Source organism: Acartia tonsa, chromosome 13, assembly GCF_053477335.1.
Source record: "Acartia tonsa isolate MP-2025a chromosome 13, ASM5347733v1, whole genome shotgun sequence".
In the NCBI taxonomy this organism is placed as follows: domain Eukaryota; kingdom Metazoa; phylum Arthropoda; class Copepoda; order Calanoida; family Acartiidae; genus Acartia; species Acartia tonsa.
Genome location: NC_137272.1, coordinates 36,673,131 through 36,699,325, shown reverse-complemented (window position 1 = coordinate 36,699,325; position 26,195 = coordinate 36,673,131). Strand labels below are relative to the sequence as shown.

The 26,195-nt window shown below is 32.2% G+C and overlaps 1 protein-coding gene and 1 long non-coding RNA gene across 3 annotated transcripts; both read right to left on the bottom strand.

Moving 5' to 3' along the window:
* Window positions 1–265: 265 nt before the first annotated feature.
* On the bottom strand, window positions 266–19,293 carry LOC145335441 (2-acylglycerol O-acyltransferase 1-like). 2 transcript variants are annotated; one of them, XM_080181187.1, is made up of 14 exons: window positions 19,219–19,293; window positions 18,700–18,735; window positions 17,120–17,186; window positions 16,238–16,314; window positions 14,261–14,322; window positions 13,794–13,840; window positions 12,785–12,855; window positions 11,708–11,718; window positions 11,594–11,650; window positions 8,700–8,762; window positions 7,562–7,653; window positions 6,460–6,537; window positions 5,068–5,129; window positions 266–1,500 (listed from the first exon to the last, which is right to left on the bottom strand). In XM_080181187.1, the coding sequence occupies exons 1-14, from the start codon at window positions 19,223–19,225 to the stop codon at window positions 1,391–1,393; spliced, it is 840 nt and encodes a 279-aa protein (XP_080037313.1). In that variant the 5' UTR covers window positions 19,226–19,293; the 3' UTR covers window positions 266–1,390. The 2 variants fall into 2 exon arrangements, with proteins under 2 accessions (XP_080037313.1, XP_080037312.1); XM_080181186.1 differs by lacking the exon at window positions 11,594–11,650 and having other exon boundaries at window positions 267–1,500; window positions 11,651–11,718.
* Window positions 19,294–19,587: 294 nt separating this feature from the next.
* Window positions 19,588–20,195, bottom strand: LOC145335273 (uncharacterized). The gene is made up of 2 exons (XR_013885186.1): window positions 20,087–20,195; window positions 19,588–19,712 (listed from the first exon to the last, which is right to left on the bottom strand). It is a non-coding gene; the product is annotated as an uncharacterized LOC145335273 (long non-coding RNA).
* Window positions 20,196–26,195: the final 6,000 nt, after the last annotated feature.

The window sequence follows — 26,195 nt, the reverse complement described above, 5'->3', positions numbered from 1 at the left end:
ATACTTTTTAAAACAAATACATATCTATTGTGGGAAGAACTTTTTTAAAAAGAATAACCCCACAGGGCTAGCATCCTATAAAGAATGAAATCCAAAAATTGTAAATATCTCATAAAAAATTTACATCCCCAATTTTTTATGAGATGTAAAATTTTTCATAGAATTCAGATATGCAATCGGTTTTTTTGTAGACCTCTTATTTTCTAAGTAATTTAAGTTAAAAAAAAAAAAAATTAAGTCGATTTTAAGGTACTAAAATGCAACAAAAAAAAGAAAGAAAATGGTCATTATGAACAAAAATAGTAAGATCTTTAATTTGACACCTTACTTTTTCAATTCTGTCAGGTAATTATTGAAAAAATCGATTTTTTTTAACCCACGAGAATAAAAACTTTGAACTTAATTTTATTATTTCACAAATAAAAAAATATGGGTTCATATATACCTTCAGAATCAGAAAAATATTACGAATCCATTGTAAGCAAAATTGAAAAAAAAAGTTTACAATATAGTATATAAACTACAATAAAAGGAATTATATGAAAATATCATATTATATTGTACAGGCAACGTCTTAATTCTTCAATTGAGTATAAAAATGGGAAGGGGGTAAAGAGGGGGTAAAGAGGGGGTAAAAAAGGAAAGACAATAGTGTTGTCTGAACAAAAAAAATAATTGGCCATTTCTTTAATTTTTTAATTTTTTAATTTTTTTCAATTTTGCTTACAATGGATTCGTAATATTTTTCTGATTCTGAAGGTATATATGAACCCATGTTTTTTATGTCTGTTTGAGAAAATATTTAGGTCTAAAGTTTTTATTATACCGAGGTTAAAAAAATAGATTTTTTCAATAATTACTCAACAGAATTTTAAAAGTAAGGTGTCAAATTAAAGATCTTACTATTTTTGTTCTTACTGGCCATTTTCTTCTTTTATTTTGTTGCGTTTTAGTACCTTAAAACCGACTTAATTATTTTTTTAAAAAACTTAAATTACTTAAAAAATAAGAGGTCTACAAAAAAACCGATTGCATATCTGAATTCTATGAAAAATTTTACATCTACTACTTACTAAAAGAACCGGCTAGCTATAAAAAAAAAGTTGATACAACTTCTTTGGATTAAATGTTAATTATGTAGAATGACAGACCTGCAGGCACAACTGTTTAGAGAGCAGCTTTGATAATAGGATAATAAAGAGGGCATTTTTTTTTGTAAATTTGGGTGTTGGGTTGCAGTCAAATGCTTTTATTAAGTCGAACTGTTCTTAATTATGGATCATTTCATATATGTACATTTGGTTATAATTAACAACACTTTGACTTAATAAGAGCATTTGACTACAAACCAACACATATTTTTAAAGTATTACGCGAAAAATGACTCTCTTTAGGTAATTTTAAGTTTGATATCAGTGTCTCCATATTGTTCATTATATTCTTGGTATAATTCTTCTAGTTTCTCAACATACTCAGAATGTAGTGCTTCAATTTCTTCAACTAAAATAAAAATAAGTCTTTAAATAGATGTATAACAAGAAAAATACCTGGATCCCCCTGTTTGGGACCTTTTTTCATGGCTTATTTCACGGGAGGTAGGGGACATTGGACTGTTTATTTCACTAGTCCCCAAAGTTTTACAATAACATTTATTTGATCTTAGGCTTAACAACTTTCAGGATTATTAATAAATTTTAATTAAGTTGAGTGTCCAAACGTTTCAACCTCTAAATGTATACTACCAAGGGGAATTTGTGTATCAAGTAGATGTAGAACAATTTATCGACCATTGTCTTTTCCCTTTAGATCCCCGGCTTAATTCCAACATTAATATTTAAACAGGAAAAATGAAAATATATTATATACGATTTATCTTTATACAAAAATAAGAATACATTTGTCCACAATCGCGAAGCATTAACAATCTTCTTTAGTTTAGGAATTTAAAAATCACATTTTTTTATTTTATTTTTTTCCTTTTGGCTGCTTTGTTTTCATTATTTCAATACATATTAATAAAAGTGCCAATAGTTATATATTGCATCGTATTATAGGCAGCTTTCCACGGATATTAGGATAAGAAATATAAGATTAACAATAATTTTTTTGACTCAAAGGGGCCGAAGTTTTATTCTAAATTCGTCAAATCTTTTCTAAAATACAAAACGATACATAACCAGTTCTAAGTGTACGTACGTATATTAATCTGTTTCTAAGCCATACTTATAAACTTTTTACAATAAGTTTTTTAAATGGATGGTTGAAAGACCTATTGTAATTAGTAGCTATGCTTTCAGTAAGTATATTTGTTTTATGTGGTGAGAAAATAATAGTTGTTTACTACTTTCTACTCATGATAGTAGTAATATAATTAACAAACTTAGTGTTGCACCAGAAACGTCAAATGGCTAAAAACTTCCATGTTTTTTCATATACAAGTTTTTAAAAATAAAGTTTTTCTAGTATTGGGTATGTGTTTCATGTAAATTTAAACCTGCAAGAATCATCCAATTACTTTTAAACCTTGATTACTTCAACAATTAGGTACAAAATGTAAAACCAATCTACATACAAACAACAACAGAAAATTTAAACATGTTGATTTTTTAGCTTTTAATCCTATCCTTATATAAAAGAAACTGGATGCCTTTTTGTCTATCTACACCGAAAGATATCGCCAACTGTTTGACCGATATGGCTCTGCTTTACAATAGAGCTTCTCTTAGGTCCTGGGAAGGTTTTTCTTCACTAAAAATGAAACAACCCCCCGCCCCAAAAAAAAAAAAATTAAAAGTTCTTATTTTTTGCTATTCAAACTAGAATTGAAAATGAGCGGGTTAAAAATCGACTTTCACCTCCCTCCCCCCCCCCCCCTCGCCTCAAGTGTCTAGGGACATAGCTGCTAGTAAGTAATATTGTAGCATTTTAGCATCTAAAAAATTTGTGAGTATATATTAGAGAGGGATTGGCCATTGAGCTGTTTATTACACTAGTCCCCAATGACTTGTAATAACGTTTTCTTATTGGTTGGCTTGACAACATTGTTGACTTTTTATTTATTATGATTAGCTGGTTCGTTTAGTTGAGTGTTTTAATGTTTCAACCACTAATTGAAATCTTCAGAAGGGGTAATTTTGTGTATCATCATGGCCGATGTACATCTATTTATCGGCCTTTGTCATATCTCTTTATATCCCTGCAGGTTTCTATGGACACTTGGTCAGAGTAAAGTTGGTATAATTCTGTTCCTTTCAATTAGAAACTTATCAGGGAGACAGGGATACCACAATAGACGAGAAATTTATATCTACAATTACCTCATACGTGCGGGGATGGTGTCCATGATACCCAACAACCCAAGACTCGGGGTATTGTGTTAAGTAAAATCCATCAGACAACCAACATTTTGATTGCTTGATCCTTATGTTCGAAGTCCTAATTGCACATGGTAATGAGTTGCGCATGTTTATGGGTCAATGTATTTCCCCTACCATAACTACTCTAACTTGGCATAGTAGCAGTAGGAACCATTTATAGCGTCTTTAGTTTATTTGTATACAATACAAATGTGTAAAATTCTGACCTTAGAAGCTATGAAGTAATACGGGATAAAAACATGGATCTAAAGGGATGAAACAATGACTAATAAATTGATGGACATCCCCAATGATTATACACAAAATTATCCCTTCTGTAGATTACAATTATTAGTTGAAACGTTAAGATACTCAACTTAATGAACCATCCAATCAAAATTCAATAGAAGTGCCCAAAGTTGTTAAGCTAACAATAATAAAACGTAATTATAAAACTTTGGGGACAGCTGCAATAAACATTAATTACACTATTATTGTCCTCTCCCTCCCTGTAAACTTATTCTCTTCTGAATTACTAAATATGTTTTTACACCTTCTTATGTTTACTTAGAACTACGAAAATTAAGTAACAGGATGTTGTGTTGTCTGATTAAACAACGTCAAGTCTTACCAGAGACATTAAAAACATAAAAAGAAGAGGCTCAAACCGTGACTTATGTATAGTTTGGACTTTTGAATGAATATTGTGCAAATGGTTGGTTAGTTGGTATCCTATTATATAAATAAGTAATTTCCTCCACATAGGTCACGAAATGGTTTTGAGCTATTTTAGTTTCAAATATAGTTGCATTTTTGATATTTTACTACCCCCCCCCCCCCCCTCCTCACATCCTCTACATGCTAAAGCGCAAAGTCAAAGGTCATTTAACTAGCGAAAATTAAATCAATATTTTGCGCTGTATAGTTTGTCTAAAACATGGAACACCTTCTAAAACTATTACATATGTATAATATATGTAAGATATATAAAACTACTCAATGAATAAAATGTACATATTATTTATTTAATCTAAACCAATCCTCGTTATAGCTATATATGTTAACTAGCGGCTTCGCCCCTAGCCTCTAGGGGCTATGCCCAAAGAGGTTTGATCAAACCAATTTTTCGTGTTTTAGATTTAAAAGAAAAATATATAAAAAATTTCTTTGGGGGGGGGGAATTTTTTTTGTTGGAGGGGGGGGGGGAGTTGGGGGTGTCCCACCCCCAAGAAAATAGTTATAAACCTTCCCGGGACCTAAGCTATGAGAAGCTACCCTGTAAAGGAGAACCCGATCGGTTCAGCGGTTAGCGAGATCCTTCGCTACAAACAAACAGATAGACAAACAAACAGACAGACATCGTTCTACTTTGTATTACAGATAATTGTAAACGGTTGTTAAGATAAAAATGGCATATGTCAATATTTTAAAGAAGTATGTTTGTTGCCCATTAATTTTGTAATAGTTATTTATCGCATCGCATTATAAACATCTTTCCGCGAATATAAAATGTACAACTTTATGATTAAAACCATTTTTTAGACCCGATTTCGAAGACACGGGCTAAATTGGTTTGAATATTATGATTGTACATTTTTATATTTATAGAAAACTGTGTATAATACGTTTCTATACATAAGTTTCAAGTATGGCTGAGAACTGGCTCTAATACACCAGATATTATTAGAAGCCTTACTGGAAATACCATTACCTGATGGGTTGGCAATTTTCTTGACTGCAATGGGTTTGCCTACAACTACATGGATAGGTTTCCTGCCAATAAATATTTTTTTTAGAAAAATAACAGGATGTTTGTGTGTCTGTCTGTAACTTACTTTTTTATTATGTTTGTGTGTCTGTCTGTAACTTACTTTTTTATTTTCAAAGCTAGAATGGAACATGGAGAATCAATTTACTTCCCTCCCCCCTTTCCATCAATTGTTTACAAAATTACAAGGATAACAATATTCATAAAAAGCGATGCGCCTAAAATCAAGGATAAACGGACAAAGTAATTTAATTAACAGATGTAAATCCAAGTTAAAAAAAGAAAACCACAAAATCTTTCAGATGTTTAATTCTTGACTAAATATTAATATTTTGTAGTATTAATATAAGGAATCTTAACCTAAAGATTTATTTTTCTATCTTGAATATCAGTCGAGAAAATAACATTTTCCTAGTAGAATTACAAACTGACGGACTGACAAAGTGAATTATAAAGTATCTTGGCTATTATTACTATGTACATATATAAATGATATGACTATACCTATGAGGTAAAAGTCGCATGCTATACTGAAACACCCTTCTTCCAAGAAATATGACAGGAGCAAATCCAAGTTAAGTTAATAACTGACAGACGGACAGACAAAGTAAATCATAGAGTAGTTTCGCTATTACTTATATGTACAGGATATGACTACCTATGAGGTAAAAGTCCCATGCTATACTGAAACACCCCTCTGCCAGGAAATATGACAGAAGAATTGACAGACGTACAGACAATGTAAATTATAGAGTGACTTCGCAATTTAAATGATATGACTACCTATGAGATAAAAGTCCCATGCTATACTGAAACACCCCTCTTCCAAGAAATATGACAGAAGAATTGACAGACGGACAACGAAAGTGAATTATAGAGTAGCTTGGCTATTATTACTATGTACATATATGTATAAATGATATGACTACCTATGAGGTAAAAGTCCCATGCTATACTGAAACACCCCTCTCCCAAGAAATATGACAGGAGCAAATCCAAGATAAGTTAATAACTGACAGACGGACAGACAAAGTAAATCATAGAGTAGCTTCGCTATTACTTATATGTACAGGATATGACTACCTATGAGGTAAAAGTCCCAGGCTATACTGAAACACCCCTCTTTCAAGAAATATGACAGAAGAATTGACAGACGGACAGACAATGTAAATTATAGAGTAGCTTCGCTATTATAAATGATATGACTACCTATGAGGTAAAAGTCCCAGGCTATACTGAAACACCCCTCTTTCAAGAAATATGACAGAAGAATTGACAGACGGACAGACAATGTAAATTATTGAGTAGCTTCGCTATTATAAATGATATGACTACCTATGAGGTAATAGTCCCATGCTATACTGAAACACCCCTCTCCCAAGAAATATGACAGGAGCAAATCCAAGATAATGCCTAAAATATAAAAGTCATTAGTCAAATGATTAAAAAAAATAATTTAAGTATATAGTTTTTACTCTGTCTCACTGTTTGTATGTCTGCCTGTCATTATGTTTGTCTGTCTATTTGTCTGTCTGTCATGTAGGTACGTCTGTATAAATATATATGTCCAATCAGTCACTCTTAAGTATGTCATCTTATCTATCACAATGTATGTATATATGGCTGTCGATCAGTTGTCTATATAACTAGTTTTCCGTATATCTAAATATCTGTATGTTTGTCTCATTGTTTGTCTTTCTATTTTTCTAATTGTTTGTCTATCTGTTTGTCTAATTGTTTGTCTATCTGTTTGTCTATCTGATTGTATATCTGTTTGTCTATTTGTTTGTCTAATTGTTTGTCTATCTGGTTTTCTAATTGTTTGTCTATTTATTTGTCTATCTGATTGTCTATCTGTTTGTCTATCTGTTTGTCTATCTGTTTGTCTATCTATTTGTCTATCTATTTGTCTATCTGTTTGTCTATCTGTTTGTCTATCTGTTTGTCTATCTGTTTGTCTATCTGTTTGTCTATCTGTTTGTTTATCTGTTTGTCTATCTGTTTGTCTCATTGTTTGTTTATCTGTTTGTCTAATTGTTTGTCTATCTGTTTGTCTAATTGTTTGTCTATCTGTTTGTCTAATTGTTTGTCTATCTGTGTGTCCAATTGTTTTTCTATCTGTTTGTCTATCTGTTTGTCTACTTGTTTGTCTATCTGTTTATCAAGTTGTTTGTTTATCTGTTTGTCTGCTTGTTTGTCTACCTGTTTGTCTTTCTTATTTTCTGTTTGACTATCTAACTTTCCACTTTGCTCTTTAAATGTCTGTCTACCTGTATGTCTATCAATCTGACTAGCTGCACTGTCTGTCATTCTGTTTGTCTGTCAATATGTCTGTAAAAAACTTCTAGCTGATTTAAGGTTTAAAATAAGTTTGTAATTGGTCCTGGAATGGTCTTTGGGGCTTAGGTACCAACAAAAATAAATTTATAAGCTCTACCTTAGTTTTTCTTGCAGCTTGTAAATCCTTGGATAGTTAGTACTAACAACGCTGTAGATATGGGCCTCTCCAAAAGAAAAGGTTGGAACCAGCTGAAATACAACAAAAGTTACCAATAAGTTTAAATTGTTCAAAATGCTCATAAAATACATAATTGGTAATAGTTTACAAGTGGCCCGTGGAGCAATGATAAGCCCCATCCCCTTATTGTTAATTAAAATTGAAAAAACGGGAGTTAGTTATTTTCCTATGTGTAGCCCTTTCGGGGTCTCTAAATATATTGGGCCTATGCCTGTAGTGTCCTAACCCTGCGGGGTTACCCATATAACCTAACTATAACACAACTATTTTAAACTATGGATGGGAGTCATTAGTGTTTAAGAGGGTACTTTGTGTGATTTTGGGCTATTTTCTTAAGAAATATATATAATGGCGAGAGATCAATTACCCTACGACCATAAGAAACCAATTGTCGTTATTGTAATATAACAATTGCCAGATTTCAAGATGCCCTAGATGTAAGGGGCGAAGAACTAATATTAGAAATATGCTAATAATTAGTTCAGGGTCCCATATTGATCAAGTATTTCGTTATACAAATTTCAACATTCAAGGACAAATATTTTACAATCCATACATAAAGGTAATATGATCTTTATCTGTCTGTCTGTCTTTTTATACTGGAGGATCTCGTTAACCGCTGAACCGTTATGGTTCTCCTTAACATGGTAGCATCTCATGGGTTCTGGGAAGGTTTACAACCATTTTTGGGGAGAGTACCACCCACCATCCTTTCAAGAGAATTTCTTTACATAGATTAAAAAGAAACATTTTACGTGTCCCTCTAGGACCGTTGCCGCCAGCTAAAGATGATTTAAAGTACTCTTTATATATCTAACGCCAGTTCTTAGAGTAATTTTATTATCTTCTTCTTTATCTATCTATCTATCAATTTGTATTTTGTACATCTATCTATCCATCCATCCATCCATTTATCTATCCATCGAAACCTAAGCACCAGTTTGTAGGGCAATTTTATAAAGCCTTCTTCTTTATCTATCTATCTATCAATTAATCTTGTTATATATCTATATATCAATCCATCCATCCATCTACCTATCTATCTATCTATCACCACCTGAGCTCCAGTTTGTAGGGCAATTTTAATGAAGCCTTTTCTTTTCTTCAAGACCAGTGAAATCTGAAATATGTGCATTTTTTAAAAGTTTTTATACATATATTATGTCCGTACGTCCATCAATATGACTTTTTGTTATGGTTATTCGACACTATGTTATAAGTAAAGATTATTAGATTCGGTTCTAAGCCAAACTGAAAAATCGTGTATCCTATTGTATTTTCCATGAATAATAAAATAAAGATCATAAAATGTATTTTAGTTTTGTTGGCCCAGGCATTTGGGCCCTCGATGAAACAAAAGAAGAATTAATTTTATTATCTTTTATGTTACTATCGGCGGAAAACATTTTAATAACTCGTTTTTTTGGCCTTATTGTCTGCTTTGTCGAGCTTTGGATTTTGGGATGTTTTAAACCTTGTTTATTTTGCATACATAGAAATGTTCTAATAAAATAGAAAATAAACATTGAATTTAAAGTGTTAAGGTAAATGCATCCGCTAGTTGCCGGTGAGAAAGCCTTGCAAGTGAATCTAATGGTACTTATTGATGCTATGTTAAGCGCGAGTGTTTAATATCAAAACTTTACAGAATATCCTTAGGAAATTTAAAAAAAATATATACAAAGGAACAACAAAATTAATTCGAGAATTAAATCACGAAACCTTTACATGATTTTCAGCTGTTGTTGGGGGGCACCACATAGTAAAATTGACGACCTTTCCATATGCCCTCAAATATAATTTTAGATTTATTTTGCTTGTTGGTTAAGCCTTATTCATGTTTCCTTATTTAAATTTGTACCGCCACTCTTGTGAATATCATTTTGAAATAGTTGCAACTGCATTTATTAATATTAAATATTTGACTGAAGTGTATGTATGTATACTGTATAGCCATTTCATTCTTTTTGTGGTCAGTTAAGTCAAGGTCACCAGCGGCGTTTTTAGGGGGCTGTTTAAAGAAACAGTTTTTCGTACCTAATAAAAAATGATGTCATACAATACAATGTACCAATTATAGGCCAGTATACATTTTACCTTTGGTCAATATTATTGTATACTGGCCTATCATCGGTCATTTGTATTGAATAATGTAGCCATGTTTGAATAATCCAATTGTTTTTAAACTTGACATGATAATTCCTGTAACAGTTAATTACTTTTCAGAAAGCGTAGCATTTCTATAATCGTTACCAAAAAGTCTGTATATCCTTTAAAAACATGCTGATTTTTAACTTTTCTGATAACAGTTTTTTGAATGATATATTATTCTATTCATTAAATTAAGGAATAATGATTTTTTATGTACATATATTGGTATACGTAAAAAAGTATATTTTCAACCTTTAACATTTATTTTACCTTATGCCCTTGCTTATATTTAAATCTTTCTTAAAAAATGCATTTGGGATTAAAAACCTTTTAACATTTACAAAAAAAAACTTAGATTAACTCTCTTTCAAAAAATAAAGATCTAAAGAATTTATAATTTAGAATAATGTTTATTTTTATTTTTCATAAGCTTTTATATTTATGTAAGTTATGCTTTTATGAATTATAAATGTTATCAAATGTTTTGTCAAGGTTAAAGCTACATTAAATACACTTTATTATACGTTATATGTGACGACCTAAAAATGAGGGATGAGAGGAGAAGTGGGAAAGAAAACACCTAAAAATAAAAATGGATAATGACGTCACATGGCTGATTTTTTTAGACTCTTTGTAAAGCTTATATTATACAGTAACATTCTTATAACTCCAAATACATCTATAATACAAAGTAGAATGATGTCTGTTCGTCTGTCCAGTAAGATCTCGGTAACCACTGAACCGATTGATTTCTACTCTTCAGTCCTGTGGTGGTTTTAGGCTATTTTCTTGATGGATGGGACACCCCAAAGCCCCCCATCCAAAAAAAAATCCTCTCCCAATTAATATTTTATTTGTTTAAACCACAAATTGGCGTAGTTGCAAAATGGGGAAGGGTATTTTTTTTTGTATTTACCTAATTTTTTTAAAATTATTACTTGGGACAAAGCCCCTATAAGCTAGGGGCGAAGCTACTAGTATATCAAATAGAATAACGATATCGATTCTGTTCCATATGCTAGTAATGAGAAAGAGAGATAGGAAGAGAAAGAGAGATAGAAAGATAGAGAGAGAGAGAAAGAGAGATAGAAAGATAGATAGAGAGAGAAAGAGAGTGAGAGATAGAAAGATAGATAGAGAGAAAGAGAGATAGAAAGATAGAGAGAGAGAAAGAGAGATAGAAAGATAGAGAGAGATAGAAAGAGAGATAGAAAGATAGAGAGAGAGAGAGAAAGAGAGATAGAAAGATAGATAGAGAGAAAGAGAGATAGAAAGATAGAGAGAGAGAAAGAGAGATAGAAAGATAGAGAGAGAGAGAGAGAGAGAGAGAGAGAGAAAGAGAGATAGAAAGATAGAGAGAGAGAGAGAAAGAGAGATAGAAAGATAGAGAGAGAGAGAAAGAGAGATAGAAAGATAGAGAGAGAGAGAAAGAGAAGGATAAACTACTGAAGAGAGCAGGATTTTAAAACATACAGATTCAATTCTCCAATCGCGATATATAATCTCTTGGATGTTGCTCTATATTTTCGCCCATTCTCATAAAATGGTCCTTTCAGCTGAAAAATATAATTATTTTAATACACCCCTTTTACCCCATCCACTCCCCTTGTACTGGAGGTAAGTACAAACCGATAAATGAGGACTATAGTAGCAACCTAAATTGACAACAAATTGCTACTGTCCTAGTATCCACGTAAATTATATCCATTTAACCTTTTCTTGTGAAGTATACAAAGATTCCGCAGCCCCGCCAACCACTATCACACTAACCACTATCACACTAACCACTATCACACTAACCTTTTCTTGTGAAGTGTACAAAGATTCCGCAGCCCCGCCAACCACTATCACACTAACCTTTTCTTGTGAAGTATACAAAGATTCCGCAGCCCCGCCAACCACTATCACACTCACGTTTCCTCCACCTACGAAACATGAAGCTCTTTAAAAAAACTAGTGGCTACGCCCCTAGAGGCCTCTGGTGGCACTTTAAATGTTTTTTTTTTTATATTTAGATAAGTCTATGTTGCGTATGACGTTTATGTTTCATTGAACACTCTTTGTTAAATCGAGAAACATAATTTTTTTTTGATTTTTTGTGATTTCACTTGGGAGGGTGGTGGTACCCTTCCCCAAAATAGCTATAAACCTACCCGGGATGAAAATCTACCCTGTTAAGAAAAACCCGATCGATTCAGCGGTTAGCGAGATCCTTCGGTACAAACAAACACACAGACACACAAACAAACATCCTGTTACTTTAATATAAGGATAACGTCATACATGACTAATGATAGGCCAATACAAAGACTAAAATACCAATGACAAGTGTGTAAACATTTTAATTGACCAATGGTAGACCAGTATAACGTAATTTTTTATAGCCACTGTAAAAATCTTTCTCGTATTCATTCGAATCCGGTGGATAGGAACCGTTTCTTATTCATACGAAAAAAACTATGTCTAGCATCGTATTATATCCAGCTTTCTACGAATATAAAAATGTACAATCATAAGATTAAAACTAGTTTTTAGCCCGTGCCTTTGGCACCTCGGGGCTAAATTCAAAGTGCCGTTGAGGGAAGAGGGAGGGTGTATGAAGTCATTATTCCCATTAGATTTTAATTTATAAAACATTTGGTGGGGGGGGGGGTTTATCTTAGGGCTATTTCTCTTTGGATGTAAGGTTTCGTGATTTTCATTGTATTAAAAAATCTACCAAGCATAATATTTCTCGTATTCATTCCAAACCGTTTATTATCCGGTGGATTAACCTGTTCTCAGCAATACAAAAAAAGTATGTCTACCATCTTATTATATCCAGTTTTCTACTTTTACGAATATGAAAATGTACAATCATAAGATTAAAACAGTTTTGTTAGACAGTGCCTTCGACCCTTTGGGGCTAACGAAACTGGTTTTAATCTAATAATTTTCCTTTTTATATCCTCGGAAAGCTTTATATAATATGATGCGATAAATAACTATTACCTTCTTTATTCATAAGATGTGTGATGGACTGTTTGCTCGAGCTTACACCACCCAATCCAAGAATCCATTCTCTAAAAATATTCTAATTGAACAGGATTCTAAAGGGATAAGACAATGGCTGGTGAATTGATGTACATCCCCAATGATTATACACAAAATTAACACTTCTGTAGATTCAAATTTGTGGTTGAAACGTTAGAACACTCAACTTAGCGAAAAAACCCATCAAAATTCACTAAAGTCCCCAAAGCTGTTAAGCCAACGAATAAGAAAACATTTTAATAAAACTTTGGGTACTAGTGTAATGAAAAGCCCATTGTCTCCTCTCTCTCTCTGTCAATTTGTAAAGTTAAAAGCAGCAGCAATTGAAGCTGTATACGGCCGCACTTTTAAAGTAGAATTTCGAAAGTTGAGCTGTATGTGTTTTGATCACTAGAGGGTCGTTATCGTGGGGAATAAGAGAGACTAAAAACAACTTCAACTGCAGCTATTTGGATATTTATTTCGCCAGGTATATTTCGACCTGGCTGCGTTTAAAAAAAAAACTTAATTTGTTAATTTTTAGAGTATATTAAAGCCGGCTTTACACCCTTATAATCTAGTGGAGGGATATCATTATAATAGCCTTAACCTATCTAAAGACTCTAATTCAAAAAGATAAAATAGCCTAAAACCATCCTGCCAAGAACACAATAGGTTTAGTAATTATCAAATACTTTACGTACAAAACAATTTATTTATTTTGTATAACACTAAATAGACCACCCCAGCTTATTCTTGTTCAATGGGATAGGAAAGACGAACATAAAAAGCCATAACTATCTCAAGACTTAAATCTATAAATAAAACAGGCATCCCGGAACCCTCTGTGAAGCTTACCTAAAATAGATAACCCAATCAGTTTAGTAGTTATTGAGATCTTAAGCTTAAGGCAACAACAAAACAAATATTATAATTAATTTACATTTAATATGATATAATTTACATAAATGAGATATCATTTTCTTACCTTGTAATTGGGAAAAGAAAGTTTCCAGCTAAAACATGACAATGGATCTAAAAAAAAACAGGATGTTACAATCTAATAAAGCTTTCCTACTTTATTTCAGAATTAATTGTAATTTATAAAGCTGTAAAAATTATGAAAAAAAAGTACTTCCATTTACGCCCCACTTGAGAAAAAGGGAGGGGGATAAGTTTGAGGGGCGACTAAGCCAACACTTTAAATTTAAGTTTCTTTGTAATTCTTTTGGGTGTTCAATTTCATTGTTTAAAAATGGGTATTGTTCATAGGTAAATTTTATATGAAATGTGAAGATACATAAATCAAATTAGTTAAAAAAAAATCCCCTGGACCTTTCAGAAGATTCAATGTATAGGACAACAATTAACAGGTTCAGCGGTTAGCGAGATCTTTCGGTACAAACACACACATAATCACATAGAGATATAGTGTTACTTTTAAATGAAGATTACCCTAAGTTTCTTTAAAATGTCCAGTTTCTTTGCGCCATTTGTACCAAAAGCTCCAAAAATCCCTAAAATTTAATTTTTTTATCAATTAGTTTGTCTTTGTACTTAAGTGTAACATATCTTTAAATTTTGCCGCATTTTTTGAAGGGAGTCGGGGAGGAAGAACTATCAAAAGATAATTTCTAGTTGTTCTATTATATAATCAAATAATAGTCCATAGTAAAATTTATGTGTGTCTGTCTATATATCTATATAAAATATCACATATCTCGGCCAGTTCTGTTTATCTTACACTGTTAAAAATAAATTTTTTTTTTAGCATCAAATGATACTCTTTATTCTTCACATTAATGTATAGTATCAATCCGTACGTAGTAGGAAAAAAACCTCATTACGATACAAGGAAGTTTTCAATGCTGTATTAAGTATTAGGTAATGTTCTGTGAAGTAACACGTAGTACTAAATAATGTATTTGTCTGTATAGTATTGTCTAATACGCTCTTGGGAATATGATTCAATACGGTAGAAGTAATTTTTCATTGCCCTCCTTCGCAATTGTTGTTTCCCTCTATCATAATTTTTTATACTTTGTAGGGAATGAAACTGTTTTACTTTGTATGAAAGATCCGTTTATAATATATGATTATTATATGTACATATACATTTTGTTATATCAACAAACATACCAAGCAGAGCCATAAAACATTAATTTAAATGTAAATTTAGTAAAAAAATTACTTTAAAGATGTTTAGGACTAAACATTATCCTTAAAAATAAAAACTATGGTCAGTCATAATTACAAAAAACAAAACTATAAATCTGAGCATAAATAGTAACATTTCATATTTGTCTAAAACGACCAAGCATTGAAACACTTCCATGAGAGGTGTGCACGAATGGTGCCTGTTTTAATTATTCTATACAGTACAGATTCGTACCCTAGAACGAATGAATAGTTACTATTTTAATAAACCATTCTCTTGCGTATTGTCTGATACGCTACAGCGTATGAAATAGAACTAAATCAAGAAACATTTCTACAGCGTATTTTCCGATACCCTACAACGTATAAAATATTACTATTTTTATAAACTTTTCTACAGCGTATTCTATAGTACCCTAGAGCGTATCAATCGATACTAAAAAAATGTATGGGTTCTGTATAGTAATAATCATTGTGTTATATAGTATTACATAGTGTTATATATTAATTATATAGTTGTAGGGTACTTACGGGTCCAATACTCTCCAGAGTATCAATTGATACTAAATAAAAAAATTATTTTTAACAGTGTAGTCTCTAGTGGCTTTGCCAGATGCAACGACTTATTTCGAACATATAAAAAAAAAACATATTTTGGTGCTGCGAACCATAATCTTATGGGTTATCCATAACGCTTTCTTTTCAATCTTTTAATATTTTTTTTTTTTTTGGGGGGGGGGGGTGTCTCACACCCAAGAAAATAGCTTAAACCCACCACAGGACCAGTAGGTACATTCCCTGAAGAGTAGAGCCCATTCGGTTCAGCGGTTACCGAGATCTTAAGCTTCAGACGAACAGACAGACGGACAGAGAGACATCATTCTACTTTGTATTACAGACAAGACTTATTTATAGAAAAAACAAATAGCCTAAAACCATCTCAGTACCTTTAAGAAGCTTCACTGTAAAGGATAATAATATCGGTTCAGCGGTTAGCAAGATCCTTCGCTACAGCTTACTAAATTACCGCAGGGGGTACAATTTTCTAACACTTCTTTCTTATTTAGTGTTTTAAAAGGATTCAAAATGCAAGGACATACATTTTTTTAACTCTTATTTTATACATCTTAATTGGAACTGATGATCTATTTTTATAGAGAAACATATGTATTCCATCAATAAAAAGTTAAAAAAAAATAAACTGTGTTTATACATATAATAACTTTAAATAATAGGATATAATAGGATAGGATAATGGGGGTGAATATGAAATACCTGAGGATAAAACTCCATGAGGATGCGAACCAAAAATATAATTCTTTGATGGATCCAACTCTGCTGTTTTCACAATTCTAAAATATTAAGGTCTAATAAATTTTTAGTTGCAAAGAAATTCTTGAATTTTATTGTCTATCAGTTTGTCAACTTATCGGGATTTTTTTAGCTGCTATGACAGATACAAGTCTAAAATTCAAATCTGCACGCAGAAAATAACTTTTCGATATTTTTATTAAAATACGGACGGACGGACCGACCCTAATTATAGAAAAGCTTCGCTTTTAACAAGAACTTGTATAGGCTTCTTTTTCTAGATACTGAGTATTTACTTTAATTTCCACTAGCGGCTTCGCCCCTAGCCTCTAGGGGCTTTGCCCCAAGAGGTGATAAAAAAAATTGAGGCGAAATTCGTAAAAGGACTAAGGAAATCTTTAAAAAAAAGACCAAAGAAATCTTCAGGAAAATAAAAAAAATGGGGGGGGGGTTTGGGGGTGTGCCACCCCCCCCCCCTCCAAGAAAATAGCCTAAAACCACCACAGGACCAGTAGGTATATTTCCTGAAGAGTAGAATCCGATCCGTTCAGTGATTACCGAGATCTGAAGGGACGGACAGACAGACAGACAGACGGACAGGCGGACAGACATCAAGCTACTTTGTATTATAGATAGTAATATCTTTTCCTTACTAATGTTACAGTCTTACAGACAGTCAAAAAAGGGTTAAAGATTATGAGGGAAATCCACAGAGGGGCAGAAAAAGATAGCCTAAAACCATTGAAGTACTCGTATTAAGAAATGAATATCCCAAAACCATCCCAGTACCTCTTTAAAATGAAGTTTCATCGGTTAGCAAGATCTGGAAAAACTGGAATGGATTACCTGATTGGAAAATAGTCGCAGTAATATCTCCAAACACTCCAATTTTGTACCCATCTTTGTATCCAACCTATGAATAGTTATTTCTCACATTGTATTATGGACAGCTTTCCGCGGATATAAAATGTACAATTATAAGATTTAAATCAGTTTGTTTAGCCCCGAGATGCCGAGGGCACGGGCTAAAAAAGCTGGTTTTAACCTTATGGTTGTACATTTTTATATTAAGAAGAAAACTGGATATAATATGATGCTAGACATAATTTTTCAGTAGGGATGAGAACCGGTCCTAATGAATACAAGAAATATATCTTTGTCTAATTTAAATTTTTTGGCGGTTGTGGTTGTCAGATAATGAGGCTTGGGCCCTGACCAATACTGGCCGTGAAAACTTTTAAATAGGTGGTTTCCCTTAAATTTCATAGGTGAGCAGACGAAGCCCGCCATCTTCCTTGTTTTGAAATAGAATGAAAATATAAGGAGGGAGTTTTTCTTGTAACTTTACAAAGTGTCTCAAATATCAAAATAATATCTATCATTTTTTAAGGATTTTCTTTCTCACTTTTCCTTTCATCTCCCTCATTTTTATGACGTTACATGGCTGATTTTTGAGACTATTTGTAAAGATACGTTTTTCTTTTGTTTATTAAGGTTATGTTCTATTAAGTACAGGGTACCGCAGGTACAGAACAAAACAGGATAACAACCCCTCGTAGGGGTTATCCATAACGAGAACACTCTCCTCTCCTCCCCCCTCCCGCCACCCCCCCACTTTTCAGTTTATTTTGATTATGATTGCTAGGAACTTTGAGTGAAAGCACTAATTTGTCAGCAGTTAGCGAAATCTTAAGCTTTATCCGGACAGAAAGACAAACGAAGTCGCTTTAATTTCTGCAGATAAATTGAATTTTAAATGGAAAATAAGAATGAATAAAATGAAATATAAATATCATTTCGTTATTTCTATCTTTGTTTGCTTTAGACAAGATTTTGTTGAAAAAACAATAAGATTTTTATTTGTTTTATAAATACAATATTAAACTTTATTTCATATCCTATCATATCAAGTAGTAAGGCCTTTTGTCTATAGATTATGATCTCAATAACCACTGAACTGATTTGGTTCTCTATTTTAGGTAAGCCTCGAATGTGAAGTCTTGGGATTGTTTATGGCTATTTTATTTATGGAATTAAGTCTTGGGATGGCATTAAGCTATTTTTCTAACAACTCTCTGTCCCCTTCGAATACAGTTTCCCTAGATGCTAGGAGCATTGGCACTAGTTGAAATTGAAAAAAAAATATCTGAAAAAATTATAAAAAGATAGATATATTTGAAAATAAGTAAATTCATTTAATTAATTTTTTTAATAATAAACTATTAGGCTATCATAAAAAGTAATGTGATTTTTTTTCTGCAGCTAAAGATCTGATCCTATTTTGTTATACTTTCCAGGAAAGATTTATATACATACATCTTAGGTTGGTTTTAAGCTTTTTACCTGCCCTCCCATAAAAACTATTGGGGTGAAAACAACAAGCAGAAGAAAAAGTAAACAAATATAAAAATTAAATATTATCTTACCACTTCTAGCGCCCCTTTCTGGCGTTTTCATATCAACTAAATCAAAAAAGAAGATTTAATATAAAGAAACTACAAAAAGCAATTTTTATTCAAAAGGTTTTTATGTGAATTACATTTTAAAAATTTCTCAAAATTTATATTTTATTTAAATTTTCAATAATGCTGAGATTATCAAAAAAGAAACAAATTCAAATCATATAATATTCTAGTTTTTACAAATAGTCGCTTTGCCGTTAGCCTCAAAGGGAACATCGCAAAAAAAAGAGCGGGGTGGGGGGATAACATCTCCCTCTGCAACTAGATACTAGATGCTAGGGACAAGGTCAAAATAATAGATTATAACAACTACGAAATTAATTCGAAAAAATCACGAAACCTATATGAGATCTTAGGGGGGCAACACTTAGTAGAATTGAAGACCTTTTTATTTCCCCTCAGATATTATTTTAGATTTATATTCCTTGTTGGCTATACCTTGTTCCTATCACAATTATAGAAATTATAGAAATACAACTATACCTAACATCCAAGTAAAGTAAGCTGAGGAAATCCACCAATATTTAGTACAAAACAGGAGGTATAGCAGTGTTATCCCTGCAGGTAATTAATCAAGTCAAACAATGACAGTTAATTTCCAATCAAACTATAATATTTCAAAAAATACATTACCAATACATGATAGTTTATATTCTAACTGCCTTTGACTGATTTTTTTATAGAACAAACACATGATGCTTATTTTAGTCAGTTTTAGGGCATATGGTAGGGACTAGCAAATTTTTTAATCAGATTTTTTTATTTTTTAAAATTATAATGCTCTTCAAATTATTTTTAATAAAAATTGGTAGTTGTAGACGTTTTTTCAAGAAATTATTTTGTAAGATTGCTTTACATGTTTAAAATAATGTCTTCATAGTTTTCGCTGATTTGATTGACAAGCATTCCTGTAACAGCTCCATTAAGCAAGATCATCCAAGCCCACAGGATAATAGCCAAGGTCTGCAGTCGTCGACCTAAGAATAATAAAAGAAGTCAATTGTGTTTTTATTGTTAATATGGTCCCACGAAGCTTCATCCATAGATAAGAAGAAATAGTCAGTTCCTTAATATTTAAAAGAGTTATTTAAAAATAAAGAATCACAAAATTAGCCAATTTTTTGATTGTTCCTGTGTGCTCTGTATAATAAGTAAATTGAAAATTAAAATTAATTTACTTTCATTCTCATTGGTGTTCATAAAGTGACTGTGCGATCAGCCGTTTGTTAGCCAGTTGCCTTTCAAGTTATGTTGTCAAAACAATAACTTTGTAAATTGGTCTTGATCCATTGAATTACTTTGCATCTATAACCCAAAAGGCTATTCTATTTATTGCTCACGTTGATCTTACCAAGAGGAATTAGTAGGGGGGCAAATCTAACGCCCAATAGAGATTTGCCCGAATCTTCTGATACAGAGGTCACCCGCTCTTTCTTACCCATTTTTAACTCTTTAAAAATAAATATTTAATGACAAAAAAAAGATTACTTTCAATAGTTACTAATAGTTATTTCTCGCATCGTATTATAAACGGCTTTCCGCGGATATAGAAAGTACAAATATGAGATTAAAACTAGTTTTTTTAGCCCCGAGGTGCCGAAGGCACCGGCTAAAAAAACTGGTTTTAATCTTATGATTGTACATTTCTATATTCGTAGAAAGCTGGATATAATACGATGCTAGACATAGTTTTTTCGTATGGATGAGAACCGGTTCCCATCCACCGGATTCGAATGAATACGAGAAAAAGGATTAGTTGTTAAATTATTTATTATTTATTAAATATCCACCAAAAGTTAACTGTTAAACTATTATGGTTTTAATCTTCAAGGCAGCTAATTCTGCCTAAAGAAGGGTTCGCCTATCCAACACAAAAAGCTGAATAAAATAAACAAGAATAGTTATTTCTCCCATCGTATTATAAACGGCTTTCCGCGGATATAGAAAAGTACAATTATGAGATTAAAACTAGTTTTTTAGCCCCGAGGTGCCGAAGGCACCGGCTAAAAATCTTATGATTGTACATTTCTATATTCGTAGAAAGCTGGATATAATACGATGCTAGACATAGTTTTTTCGTATGGATGAGAACCGGTTCTCATCCACCGGATTCGAATGAATACGAGAAAAAGGATTATTCTTTTTATTAAATATCCATAAAAAGTTATGATGTTTATGTGTGTATTTTTGTACTGAAAAATCTCGCTAACCGTTAAACTATTATGGTTTTAATCTTCAAGGCAGCTTTATCTAGTTCCGCCTAAAGAAGGGTTCGCCTATCCAACAAAAAAAGCTGAATAAAATAAACAAGAATAGTTATTTCTCGCATCGTATTATAAACAGCTTTCCGCGGATATAGAATGTACACTTATAAGATTAAAACCAGTTTGTTTAGCCCCGAGGTGCCGAAGGCACGGGCTAAAAAACTGGTTTTAATCTTATGATTGTACATTTTTATATTCGTAGAAAGCTGGATATAATACGATGCTAGACATAGTTTTTTCGTATAGATGAGAACCGGTTCCTATCCACCGGATTCAAATGAATACGAGAATAATTATTTCTCGCATCGTATTATAAACGGCTTTCCGCGGATATAGAATGTACAATTATGAGATTAAAACTAGTTTTTTTAGCCCCGAGGTGACGAAGTCACCGGCTAAAAAAACTGGTTTTAATCTTATGATTGTACATTTCTATATTCGTAGAAAGCTGGATAAAATACGATGCTAGACATAGTTTTTTCGTATGGATGAGAACCGGTTCCTATACACCGGATTCGAATGAATACGAGAAATAAGAATACCTTATTCACAGAAATGAACTTTAACTTCAATATCCACGAATACGACATCTACAATTGCATCACTTAATTATAGTTATACAGAAATAATAAGAAAGAGATGAAACATTGGACTTCAGATGGATAACCCTGTAAATAGGTTTAAGCCTTAAGTAACTAAAAATTGTTGGTTTTAAAAGTAGGAATGTAAGTTTGGTGATCCAGGTTATTTTCTTTGGTATAAATTGGCAGACATGTTAAAAGATGCTAGGCCTTTTTTCAATGTGGCTACGACGACTATGAAATCGACTAATGACCGCTCGATTAGAACCGGTTCTCAGGCATACTGAAAAATCATTTAAAGCATCGAATTGCAGTAAATTTTCCACGAATTTTAATAAAAATCATAGAATTAATACCAGTTTTGTTAGCATGTTTGGGCTTAAAAAAACTAGTTTTTATCTTGTAATTTTTCATTTTAATATCCACGGAAAGCTGACTACAATACGATGTAATAAATAACTTTTTTTTATAATTTATCGTTTTATCCGCAGAAAGCTGTCTTTTATTAGAGGTTTTTTCCTCTCAAAAGACGACATGCTTTAAAATTTTAAAGCATTTTCCTTAAAAACAATTAATTTCAAATATTTTTAACTAAAAAGCTGTCCTTTTTTAATCAACTTTGTAAAAATACATTTTATTATAAATTTATGTGTATATCTTTATATCACTATAGAAACTACAATTTTTCTAAAATTATACGATATAGAGATGATTATAAATTTTCATATCTTTTAAAACAAATAAATAAAATTATCTTAAGAAACGCAAATTATTGATAAATAGTTAATAATTTAAGTACATATTTATTATAGGTATCTCATCTGTAATTCTTTATTAGTTATATTCTTGAAAAAAAGGGTAATTTAGGTTGTGCTAAAATTCCTTTAGGTGTAAGCTTTAAGGCTTAAAAACAGTAGTAGAACGATGATATACACTAAAAATGTGTATTCCTTATTGAAATAAATTTTAGACAAACAATTTTTGTAATACAGTTAACATAAAGGGAGGATTGCGCTAAAAATCCGTAAAGGTGTGAGTTTTAAGGCTTAAAAATAGAAGTAGAATGATAATATTCACTAAATGTGTGTATTCCTTATTGAAAAGAATTTTAGACAAACAATTTTTGTAATAAAGTTAACATAGGTGTAAGAAACGCAAATTATTATATATTGATAAATAATAAATAATTTAGGTACATATTTATTTAGGTATCTCATCTATAATTCTTTATTAGTTATATCTTTGAAAAAAAGGGGAAGGCAGGTTGTGCTAAAATTCCGTAAAGGTGTAAGCTTCAAGGTTTAAAAACAGCAGTAGAACGATAATATTCACTAAATATGTGTATTCCTTATTGAAATAAATTTTAGACAAACAATTTTTGTAATAAAGTTAACATAAAGGGAGGATTGCGCTAAAAATCCGTAAAGGTGTGAGTTTTAAGGCTTAAAAACAGCAGTAAAACGATAATATTCACTAAATATGTGTATTCCTTATTGAAATGAATTTTAGACAAACAATTTTTGTAATAAAGTTAACATAAAGGGAGGATTGCGCTTAAAATCCGTAAAGGTGTGAGTGTTAAGCCTTAAAAATAGAAGTAGAATGATAATATTTACTAAATATGTATATTTTTTATTGAAAAGAACTATAAACAATTATTTTAAAGAAGTTAACATAAATTTTTATCGTTCTACTACTGTTTCTAACTTAAAACTCACAACCTTTACGGATTTTTAACCTACTTTTCCGTTTTATCGTTCTACTACCGTTTTAAGCCTTAAACTCACACCTTTACGGAATTTTAGCACAACATACCTCCCACTTTACAAATGTTTTTGCTTTCATAAAACTTAATAGATGTAATGTTTATAATGAGACATAAAAGTAGCCTAGTTCACAAAAAACAAAGGAAGACCTACAGAAGCTTTAGGTTGACCGATTTTGTAAAGGCATTTGTTAGTTGTACTTGTTTAGGTTGACCTACAGAATAAATCGGTCGACCTCTAAAAGTTGTTTGTGAACTGGGCAAATATCTTTTTTCTTATCTTAACCCCTTACAGTCGGGCCCCTTGCCGCACCTTAATCGGTCGGGGGGGGGGGGGGGGGGGGGGGGGGCGTTCAACGACCCCCCTATTTATCTCAGTTCCTATTAGAGCTAGAGGGCTAATTTTTTTTGTGCAAGTCCATGGTTTGATAATGAATTTCCGACCTTTTATAAGTCTAAGTCAATCTTCGCTTCCTTCACCCTTTTATTTAACAACCTTTGTTTTTAGGTCTTTTTTTACTTAAAAATTTCAAACGGCTGTAACTTTCTTATTTTTGAAGCTAGAAGAAAATTTTTTTTCCAGAAAATGTTTATTTTTATGTAAATTTTACATTAGAAATATCAAATATAAGTTTCAGCGGCCGCAGCTGTACTTGGCAGCTGCCAGCCGCCGCAGTCGGCGGTCGGCGGGAAAACGGCGGCGGATCTTCATGAAATTTTAATACGTTATGTAGACATGTGAAAAAAGCTTAAGTTAAAAATTTGAAGTCTCTAAGTCAAAAATTACGGCCACAGGAGCCTTTTAAAGACTTGAACACCTGTATTTTATATAAGGATGTACTACTAGAGGATTTTTTAGTATTTTGGTATGATAAAATGCTTTGTTTTAGTCAAAAAAATATTTTTGCTCCTTACCTGGATGACCCTGCCAGGTTTGCTGGCATCCTGTGCCCGCCAGGATGGAGATATTCAAAAAATTTCAACTCTCAGTTATGTGTCATACCCATACTTAAAAAGTCAAGCAGTTTGGGCTCTTTATCTTTCACACACAGAAAATGAGATAGAAAAAACCGGATGGGGGGGCGTTCAACGCCCTCCCCCCCCCCCCCCCCCGACCGTTAAGGGTTAAGAAGCTTCAACCCTTAAGACCAACTTACACATCCCCAAAAAATCATCTTTCAATCAAATTCCAGATGTCTTGATTATTTATGGTATTTTCACTCAATCTTCCTACCGATCAATAAAACCCATTTAAAACATAATCTAACCTTAAGTAACAAAGAAAATAAATTTTAGATCCCTCTCTTTTTTTATTTAATTTGTTCAGTGCTTATACCTAATGCTAGATTGTGACTCACACTGAGCTGTCAAAAGCTTGCGAGATCATACTGGACACACGTACATCAAGATTCTTTAGTTTATACTTAGGGAGTTTATTTTCAATTTTTTTTTCTAGGGTTATGTCTCTAATAGAAGGCTGTGGTAACTCCCCCACCCCCGGGCCCCCTCCCCCCCTTGCATATACCCTATAATGTATAACATTACTTGGACCAACTCAATAAAGCATAATTATTTGTTGTTAGAAAAAGAAATCTATAAAAGAAATCTCCACAGACGACGACATTTTATTCTTTGTTTTTTGAAACCTAAAAACTAAAACTAGCAAATCATAGAAAATTAGCCCAATCCGTATATGAACGTAATAGGATGTCTGTGTGTGTGTACGGAAGGTTTTGTCCTTTTCCGTGTGGCTTCTTATGGATCTGTGGGAAGGTCGAATACAAATACAATATTTAGTCCTTGTATGCTAGACCCCCAATAGTCTTTAATCTAGTATGAACATCAGCACAATCGGTAAAGAAGTTAGTGAGATCTTGAGCGACGGACACACAGACTGTAATGCTAGTATATATAGTGCCCGATATTCATAGGGTAGGAAATGGCAGAAAATAGCAAAAGAAAATTTAAAAATTAAATATTACAAGGACCTATGTGAAGCTTCCCCAAAATTCAGAACTCAATTGGTCTAGTATAGTTATTGAAATATAAAGCTAAAGAAAAAATCTCACTTCTTTATATGGTAAGAATATTTGCTTTGTCCCTTGTCTATGGAAAATAGCCTGAAACTATCCCTAAGATATCTATAGAGCTTCCCTGTAAAATAAAATAAATTCGGATCAGTTCTATCCGAAGTCTTTAGCTTCAGACAAAAAACATTACTACTTTATATTATATAGAATAAATGGTATTAACCTTAAACCTAGAAATAAATTTGCTGAATAAGGTTCCGGGGTTGTGCAATCATTTCCGTTTAAAAGCACAAATTACATTCAAATTACTATTCTTTATATTTTGAAAATAAATTGAAAATAAAAAGTAATAGTACTAGTGTTTGATCCTAACTGAGGATGAATTGGGTATGGGGAAGCCCAACATAGTTAAAACTGGAAAGAAAGCGAAGTAGCGGGTTTCGTCGTATATTCACAGTAGCTTTTTATAGGTTATTTTAGGTTAAACAAATAATAATTGCTCTGTAGGGTTAGTAAATTGGCCCCGTAGTGTTAGAGCCCCTTGCAGGGAATAGAAAGAGGAGAAAAGATACCGTGAAAATACGACGAACCCGCTACTTCGTTTTCTTTCTATGATCCACTGGTTTTTATGCGGAAACGGCAGCATATCAGTTTTGACATATCATATATTTGAGTATGGACCTATATACTGCAGTAATATGAATACTTACATATGGATGAATAGGAAAATATAAGCTAGATTAATCTTTACCTTATTGTAATAGATAAAATTCTTTCTTTTGAGAATTTAAATTATCAATTTGTGATATTTTATCCTATT